At 37.2% G+C, this 10,252-nt stretch overlaps 1 protein-coding gene across 5 annotated transcripts in view; it reads right to left on the minus strand.

Moving 5' to 3' along the window:
* The window catches only part of tcf3a (transcription factor 3a), an 82,499-nt gene extending 72,954 nt beyond the window's left edge, over positions 1-9,545 (minus strand). For 2 of the 5 annotated variants that reach the window (XM_067452880.1, XM_067452879.1), the window contains exons 1-2: positions 9,000-9,544; positions 6,457-6,573 (exon numbers count right to left, since the gene is read on the minus strand). In XM_067452880.1, coding sequence (XP_067308981.1) covers positions 6,457-6,510 — 54 coding nt within the window. In that variant the 5' untranslated portion in view covers positions 6,511-6,573; positions 9,000-9,544. Of the gene's footprint in view, positions 1-6,456; positions 6,574-8,999 lie in introns of all 5 variants that reach the window. The other 3 variants (XR_010907659.1, XM_067452877.1, XM_067452878.1) reach the window with 3 other exon arrangements.
* Between the last annotated feature and the right edge of the window lie 707 nt (positions 9,546-10,252).

Here is a 10,252-nt window from a genome sequence, read left to right on the forward strand (position 1 = left end):
AGAAATGTATAAAATGTTATAAATGTTTTCATGACAAGGTGTTGTATATTCAACTTTACAACAAACCGTAACACAATACTTGAATTAAACTATTCATTTAATATTAATAAACATTTATATGTCTCTATTAGGATGTAACATCAAAAAAGGCTTTAAAAAAAAAAGTTAGTTATAACTACCATAGAGAAAGCCTCTATGATGCCATTTTAAAGGTTTCTGGTCTAGTTTTGTGTCTCCTACAGTAGGTTTACAAGCATCCACGGGACAAAAACACATTCTCTTATAATATCCATTGCAGCATCAGCTCTTTTCCATCACCCTGCTTTATGCGCATTTTGAAGTATCACATCAAAAATCAAGTGATGGAAATGCCAAATTTCACACACACAAAAACCCCTTAATTCGCAAAAACGCTTGGTGTTTTGTGACTTGTGCAACAAAACGAGTTAATGTGAATAATGGGAGATGGAAACGCATTTCCTGAATCAATTCTGACGTAGTAAACATTAAACCCATGTGACTAATCGTCTGTTTCCCACATCCTGAAATACTTAGCATGGCTTAACGTACTAAGAATGTGATATTAAAAGACTTGACGCAGTAAACACTAAACTAATAAAGCTGACTATATGCAAATGAACGCAGAATATAACGAGAGAACGCATCTTGTGTTCAGGATGAGAGATTTTGTGTGTTTATGACAATCTAAGTGTGAATACAGAGATTTGGTTTTTGCAAATCACTAAACCTGCTTGTGTTTTATTAATGTATAACGCATTGTCTTTTTTATGACTGTTGATCGATTAAGCTCAATTAGAAGCGCTTTCTGTGTTTTCTATGGGAGGAAAATGCTTAACGTATTGCATATTCTGGACTCATCTGCTTTTAGTTTGGCGTTTATCGAGTTTGGTCTTTTAATACCAATTTCTTAAGCCACACGTTTTTTCACCTTACGGTTAAGCTGAGGGAGTTTTATTTACTGTTGGTCACTAGGTTACCAATACCAACTTAACGCACCTAATTCGCATTTGTTTGTTTTTTCTTTTTTTTGCGAACGATGAAAAGATTGCTTCATGTTTTCTCAGTGTCTGAAACGGTTCGTTCAAAGATTCAGCCTCGCTAAACCCCACCTTTATGAGAGCTGCTCTGCTCTGATTGGTCAGATGGCCCAGTCTGTTGTGATTGGGCGATTGCTTACAGCATATAAAGCATATAAAATAGCATCAACAACACAAATCAAACTCTTCCAGTATTAGCTACAATTGAGGGCGGGGCTAAGGAGACGCTGTTCAGCCAATGAGGACCAGAGGCGTGCATTATGTAAATGAGTTACATTGTTAAGTAGGTTTGCTGGACTGGAATTGCTGACGGCTCATTTCAGGCAGTTCAGAATTTATTCTTTTTAGGAGGCAATTACTTTATTTTAGGGATGCATGATATTAGGGATGTCAACCAATACGGATACGGATGGTTGACCGTATCAACGTTAACCGATCAAAGTTGTCGGTTAAAAAAAAAAAAAAAGATCTCTAAAGCCGGGTGCACACTGTGCGATTTTGGCCACGATTTGGCCGTCTGAGACAAATTTAGGAAATCCTAAAAGATTCCTCAGATCCTAGGCTAAAATCTGACGTCTTTGGTCGTTAGTTTGACACGTTCACCGGCCGCCGATTAATGAGCGCTGCGATCAAATTTTACCTCAGACGAAATTCTGGCAGTGTCAGAAGATTTGGCACAGAATCCTGCAGTGTGACTTCTCCTACGACGACAGTCAAATATCTAGGGTTGGGCATCGTTTTGATTTGAACGATTCTGATTCCGATTCCGATTCTTACTTTCGATTCCGGTTCTTTTCGATTCTCGATTCCGATTCTTTGAGGGGTGGAGTCAAAACATGTCACATCGATATTCAATGCTATTTTCAATACAACGGGGGAAAAACGCTGCATATACTGTCAATTAGATATTTTTTATATAATTTTTTTTTTGTCTGTCTTTTGAAAGTCTAGGCAATCAAAAATTTCTTCTGAAGAGATCACTTTATATGATAAAGCTTTTAAGCTTTTTCTCATATATAAACATTGATCAATGACTATTAAAATTATCTCACAAATATTTGTTAACTCAATGTATTTTTTACAACGGGGTAATTGTGTTGCAATAGTTTACACACAGCACAAGTAAGCTTGATTTTGAATGTTAAATTGAATAAACAAAGATACATATTACACAAAATAGCACAAATAAATACAATAGAATAAAAGATATAAATGAAATAGACAGCTTTATTTTTTCAGGTAGGTCTAACATTCAGGTAAGAAACTAAATAAAAAAACGCAAAGTGGCTAAATAAATTTAAAATAACATTGGATAATGTTTTTTGCAAAAAATTAAATAGTTTCATATAAAACCATTAAAGTTAGACAAGTTGATCAGTCAAGAGCAGTGTGATCGTTTGTCTTTTTGTAGTTTGACTTTGAATAACAAATGACTGCGGCCCCTTTAAGAACTGCCGCACTCATGGATCCTGAACACTGGTCCTGTTACTCATTCTTTATTTCTACCTGAATTGTTTAAGACTGTGTTTACATACTCTTCAAAATGTGCACTGAGAATTTGTTTGAGTGTATTTGACCAATAATAAGCAGGAAAAAGAAGCACATATTTGCACTTGTATGTCAGAGGGGGCTTTATTACGGTGTGTTTGTGTGCGCGCTTCAGATGTGAGCCTGAAATCTGCAGAGATTCGTAGAATTATGTGCAATCCCGCGTGAAATTCAGACCGATCACACACTAACACTAACACGCTGTCGTAAGGAAAAGTCCAGCAGAACGCGCGTCCGTCGTGTTCAGAGGTTAACCGGCTGAATGAGAATATGCGGCTGCGCGTCAACTCGCTGTCGGTCAGAGAGGAGAGGAGAGCAGCTGGGATCGATTGTGTAGGCTGAGCAGGCTATCGTATCTTTACAGATATTTCAGTATCGATATTTTTGACAACACTAGTTGCACTGTGCCGACCCAGGCTTTTAAAAGTGAAATAAATCCATACTTCAGAGCCGCTTACCGGGCTTCCATGACTAAAAGAACAAGCGCAAGCTCCGGAAATCACGTGGCCATGGAAACCAAAACTTGCGCGCTTGGAACCGAAGATCGGAACCAAAAATACATTTTCTAAACGATTCCAATGGAATCGTTATTTTTTAAACGGTTCCAAGTTAGAACCGTTCTCGATGCCCAACCCTACAAATATCTCCGTTTTTCAAGACAAACTATGACCAAAACGAGTGCTAGAGATTTCTTTGTAGTCAGCATTTCAGTCCCGTGTGTAATGCAGCTCACTGTCACCGAACGCGTCATTCATTGATGATATGAACTCCGGGTGAGTTTTCTTGCGCGCGTCCGTTTTTAGCGCGCCTTCACTATCGTGCAGTCTGACATCAATGTCAACTGAGATCTTACAGTGTGACATGGCGATTATGTTCGTACAGTCTGACAAGGGACATTCGCAAAGGATTTTGAAAAATCGCACAGTGTGCAGGACCCTTAAATTAGTCTATTATAGACAGTGGACTAAACACCACTACAGTTAGCCGTCTCATTCCAAAATCTTTTTGTGTGAACAAATCCCTCACACTCAATTTTTCATAACTCGCCTGTTTGTACTTAATAAACCAATAAAAACATTTGGCGCGAGGTCAGCATTTGGGTTCGCACGCTCACAAGGTTTGCAAAAAGTAAACCGGCTAAAACACTCGAGGTTAGAGCCAGAGCAGACGACAGGATGAAGCGTCATTCCACATAAGATGGGCTTACATTTGGAAATATATTACATCTACATTTCAGTGGCAACACAAGGTGTTGATCATCATCTTTCTTTATTATTGTCAGCACTACCTCGATAAAGCGGTGACTCTTCGGAGCTGTCATTTTCTTAAATGAGTCGCGGTAATGTTTCAAATGAGCTTCTAACGCTAGACAAATGTCTTTATTTTCAACGAGATCACCTTGTGCCCAAACCATTTCGAAACTAAGGAGCCATTTGTCCTCCGATTACAAAAGTGAGCGGAAGGCAGGCGGCGGCGGAACAATGTGTGTGTGAGAACGGCAGAGAGATCATAGAGACGCGACAGAGTTGCAAAATTGCAGGCGCGGCTCGCAGCTGTTATTTAAAATAGCGCAGCATATTTTAATCTAATCGGTTAACCGGTTTCAACCGGCTAATGAGGCTCGGTGGTCGGTCAAGAAAATGTTTAGTTTTCACCATCCCTACATGATATATCGACCATCATTCCGGCATCAGCCGAGGTGAAAGGTGGTGACAATTATAGGGGCCCCCAATGCCCCAATTAAAGGGGCCCTACTAAATCTAGTAGTTATGCTATACATTTCCCTACTCTTATGAATTATTATAGTATATACATTTGTATCCCTGATAGTGCAAATAAAACCATGCAATTTACAAGCAGTAGTTGAAGTAATGTTACAGTGGAAGTGAGATCTGGGTACCAATAACATCATGAAAAGGAAAGGGAGGCCAGGAAAACTGCTCAAGTCTAAAAAAACATTCATTAACTTTAACTTCTTTTAGTAGACTGTTAAAAATAAAAAAATGTTGGTTTAACTTAAAAAAGTAAGTTAGCTGGTTGCCTTAAAATGTTGAGTTCATTGAAATTAAAAAATTGAGTTAATACAATGAAGGTTTAATGAATAGAAACTCAATATTATTGTATCTGAACCACATAAATAAAAATGTCTGTGATAAATCATGAAAATGTGGTATGTTTCACTGAATTATTACAAATAAAACAATGCAATATGCTTACAAAATCGTTTAATACTATTGGAATAAAGGGTGATATCAGTTCTCAAACATGTTCATTGTATTAACGCAAATTTTTACTTTTGAAATGCTGTCAACATGTCTATAACTGTCCGGCCTGAATGATTACGCGCTCAAAGTCTCCGTCTTCTTGAGCTATTATGTAGTTTGTTGGTTTGAATAATATGCAGAAAAATAAGTGTATCACAAGGATTACAGATATGCCGGCTGCTGATGGGATATTTTTAACTATAGCCTACTGTCAAAAAAAAAAAAACAACGCAAATACAACTCATTGCTATCGATGGTTACATTTATTAGCTTTTTTTAATAAAATAGCATATTATCTTCGTCAAAAATGAAGACATTGAGACACTTCAGTGGTTTTACTTTACATTTGACTGCATTCTTATTAATTTCTGAATATTTATCTTAACTATTAGACACCAGACTGACTGGAAATACATTTTATATGATTATTTTATTGCTGGTATGCCTATTTTAATTAATAATTTTACCAGTTTCTTGTCTTTTGTTGTCTTGCATAATTGCTTGATAACTGTAAACGTATTAATTATTCGCTTAATGCCATATTTTTGAATATTTATATATAACTTTGTTTATAAAATAAGTATTAACAATAAGCTTTATTTGCATTTAGTTCTTTTGTAAGAAATCCTTATTAGGTGCATGGCCATATCTTCATGCCCATATCTTATTGGCCTACCGTTGCCATATATACCCTGTGTTCATTTTTAAAGTTATCAGTCAAATAATAAAATGTGTCCGATATATTAAAGCCAATAAACATTGTATTTTTCCTTCAGCTACGCACTGTTCGCCATTATGGGTTTGAATTGCATGAATTTGGAATCACATCAAAGTGCAAGTCTGTCATATCGGCTACATAAATGTATAATGAGAACATCATAATTGTGTGTTTGGGTCATGGATTTTAATGGGGAGACTTTTGATTTTAACTTCAGGCTCTCAAGAAATTATATAAAAACGTGGATTTAGATTTATCAGCCAATATATCGGTTACCAGCTTTCAAATATAAAGAATTATCGGTAACCGATATTGTCGCATCCCTACTTTATTTGATCTTTAAAACGTTGCAGACCTTTCACATTCACAATCAGCTTTAATATTACACACTGCATGGAAGGGAATATTTTAAAAAGCATAATAGTATTTGACATTTGTGACCACAAAACCCGTCTCACGGGTATATTTATGGCAATAGCCAACATGGGTTTGTATGGGTCAAAATGATCTATTTTTCTTTTATGCCCAAAATCATTCGGATATTAGGTAAAGACCATGTCCCATGAAGATATTTAGTACATTTCCTAATGTAAACATATCAAACATGTATTATTAGTAGTAACATGCATTGCTAAGGACTTCATTTGGACAACTTTAAAGGAGATTTTCTCAATATTTAGATTTTTTTTGCCCCCTCAGATTCTCGATGTCCCATCCTAACAAACCACACCTGAAAGCTTATTTATTCAGCTTTCAAATGAAAAAAAAACACCCTTATGATTGGTTTTGTGGTCCAGGGTGACGTTTGATGTCAATTTGCCATTAAATAAAGGTCATTAGAAACCGCAGAACAGTCTCCTCAACTTACAATACTGAAATCCAACAGGTCGTTGAGCTCTAAGTCGGTTCCCACCGTCGCCATCCTGATCCCGTGTGTTCTTGATCTGCTCGACGTCTCTCTCTCGGCTCAAACAGGTTTATGATCCTGCAGGGAAGGACATGCGCAAGTGTGCTTTCAGGTTAAACGTATCTGGGCCTAGTAATCAAATCTGACATGCATCATGTGTTCAATCCAAAATAATCCGGTTGCGGCTCCCATCTGAAGAACTACACATTATGATGTGCTTTAATGTAGTGTTTTCCCAGAATGCACCACATCTGAGCCTAGTTAACCACCAAAGGGGGACCACCAGCGAGTCTCCAGCACCACCCACAGTTACACACACCTAAAGTGCGGGAACTAGTTAAGTTGCACAAACAACTATGAGTCTTGGAATTTACTGCATGAAAAAATGTTCCATAGCATGAAATAAGCAATATTTTAATAGATATTAGGACAGAAAGCATGCAGCTTTTTTTCCCTGTGCAATGCATATATTTCACTTTTTCAATAACAAATTTTGGCTGCTTTCAGAAACGAATGTCACGTCACCTCGCCTGTGATTTTTCACTTTTCCTTAATTCATGAACCGACTCATTAAACATCAGCACTGCATCACACAGACACAAGAAAAGTGAGAAGCCTCATCCAAAAATACTTTCGTCATCATCACCTTCACTGGAATCATAATCAGCGCCTCCATTGATGATCAACAGGTAGACGACTGTCAAACGTTATCACAAATTACTGCAAAAAATCATCTGGGATCCACACTTTACACCGACAAAGGAATAGCAAAAAGTGTATTGTTCTGAGGTGTGATGGGACTGTGTACGAAAGTCTCTTCTGCTCAGCAAGGCTGCGTTTATTTGATCAAAAACACAGTAAAAATTGGGAAATATTATGATATTATTAAAATAGCCGTTTTCTATGCGAATATTTAGTAAAATGTTATTTATTTCATTTTATTAAGTGTAATATAACCATAAAAAATCTTCAAACTCCAAGCAAATATACAAGGTAAAGAGGCATTAGATGCAGTATTAAGTTATAAACATACATTTATCATAGTAAATTATTATGAGGTATGATCATACAGTGATTTTTAGGACATGCACAATTTTTTTAATGATTTTTAGTCTCTTATGCTCACTAAGGCGATGTTTATTTGATCAAAAACACAGCAATAATTATGAAATATTACTATTAATTTTAAAATGAGCAAAAATGTCATTTATTTCTGTGGTTCAAAGAATAATTTTCAGCATCAGTGCCACGTGATCCTTCAGAAATCCTTCTATGATGATTTGCTGCCCATTTCTGACTATTATCAATGTTGAAAACAGCTTCATATTTATATTAAAATCACAAAACACTTGATCCAACTTAATGTATCCTTGCTCGCATTAAATCAAGTTTCAACAGTAGTGTTTACCATGCTAAGGCCAATTCTCAGGGCAAATAACACTGCAAAACCTGTACTATTTAATTTAAAAAAACACATGAATACCATAGTGCATGATGTTGCATGTGTACATGGCTTATTTTGACATGTATGTTAGGGTTTTTGAGCACTATGGCAGTATTGCTTAGGTCATAGCTCATTATAATGGCATGTTAATATTATGATCTTTAAAGAACCCACCAAATTAACAAGCAAATAGCATTATAATATGTGAAAGCACAATGGTATTTCTTGAGGGCACAGCTTCAATCTTCTACAACACGTGCATTATACATGCAACATCCAAAAGATGAAAGTATAATCCATACGTCCCAATAGCAGAATGATCAGCAACAGGCCGAATCACATGAAGGCTTCAGGCCACGTTCACCCTAAATGGTGAACAAGACCCCCCCTCCTCCTCCTCCCAACCTCTCCAACACAAAGAAACACACGGTCCTCGACACAAAGTTTGAAAACTACACAAGAACAAGTACAAACACTCCATATGGGAGAGTAAAGGAAATAATAAACACCTATATGGGTATCTACACAGGAAAAGCTGGGAAAGCCATCCCCCAAAAATAAGCAATAAGGAAAAGTTATTCCCCAAGAAAAGTCAAATAAACGGACCAGGACACTAGAAGAACAGCAAATAGGAGAAAACTCAACACACCACAAATGAAGTTAAACTTAAAAGCGTCAAATTAACTTCACAGATGACTTTATTTAACTTTCATCTGTTATAACCATCAAAAACTTCAAATACCCAGCAAATATACACGCGAAACAGGCTGTCGATATAATATAAAGTTATAAACATATATTTACCGCAGTAAAAATGGGCTATAAAGGGGTTTTTAAACTTGACATTGTTGGCAGTATTGAACAAAGAAGCCGTTTCCTCTGGACTCGAACCCCACACACACACATACACACACACACTCACACACACCAAAGCTCTTTAGACAAAACACTTCACACATTTAAGTATGCAACAAAAGTTCGCTGATTACAACATGCGCGTAAAAGTCAAAATGGTGCACGTTTACACGTGTAAAACATTATAAACGTGCTAAATATTTACCGTTTCCCCCGTCACGCGCGCGGCATCCAGCGGGAGAGAAACGCGCTTCAGCCTGAGAGGAAAAACAGAAAAGTTGGGGGACAAAATTTCCCCCCCTCCGCGTCTCAGGTCCCGCAAAAAACACGGTGCAAAACGGGTCGTATTTCCCGGGAAACGCGAACAATCCGCGTCAAGAGTTGTTACAATGTAACCGCGCTCAGATACAACTCTGCTTAAAGTTCTATTCTAATTCTTTTCAGCGCTACAAATGTAACATCTCATCTTCCGAGGAGACATTTTAGCACCGTCCACATTGTCAGCCCCAACAGTATATCCCTCCGCGCGGAGGGGAGACGTTATAGCGGTGTCCGATTTCAAACGCCCAGAAAACTAGGACTGTGATTATTACGCGATTACTTTGATATGTAACATACACACGGCACTATTAAAATGCTAAACACTACGGACAACAGTACATCTAACTTTATCGCAGTATAATCCGGATTTTGCTGTAAATTGTGCGGTACTACACTAACGCGCGGAATGAGACGACGCACTGTTGAAGACAGACGGAATGAGAAACAGTGCGAGATGGAAGGAACGATAGACCCACCGAACTGACCAATAGGCAGCCAGGAAACCTTGATTGACACATGCAGTAGCCAATGAAAGCACTTTTTAATACTAAAGCCAAACCTCTCTTCCCTGCACACCCTACCAAGGTTTTAAAAGAATGGCAACAGGAAGCCATGGAATACTGTGTTTTTTGTTTTGTTTAACGCAAAACGTATGCGGCTAATAGAATCGAGAATAGTTTCGAAATCCGTTCGAAACAAAGCTAAATATTATACGACATACAGACACGTTTAAAATAAAACACGCTAAGAAAAGTACCATACCAATGTGTTTATATATTGTACTAATAGCATGCTATTCTGTGAAATATACCAGAGTGAATCAATATGTGGCTATTGGTGTCAGTAAACTCATCAAATTAATCACACAAATGGTGTTTAAACCCTCATATGGACTATATTCAGAATAAAACGTATTTCTAATTAATTATACAGACAAAAAGTAGTCCTACCATGCTTTTTTCACCATTGGAGTACTTTGGGGCACTTGTTTGAGATATAACGTGTGTGACACTTGACCACAAAACAATAAATCTGAAATGTATTGATGTATTGTTTGTTAGGATAGGTCAATATTTGGCCGAGATATAACTATAACTGAAAATGTGGAATCTGAGGGTGCAAAAAAAACTTAATATT

The sequence above is a fragment of the Pseudorasbora parva genome, chromosome 9, assembly GCF_024679245.1.
Source record: "Pseudorasbora parva isolate DD20220531a chromosome 9, ASM2467924v1, whole genome shotgun sequence".
Taxonomy (NCBI): domain Eukaryota; kingdom Metazoa; phylum Chordata; class Actinopteri; order Cypriniformes; family Gobionidae; genus Pseudorasbora; species Pseudorasbora parva.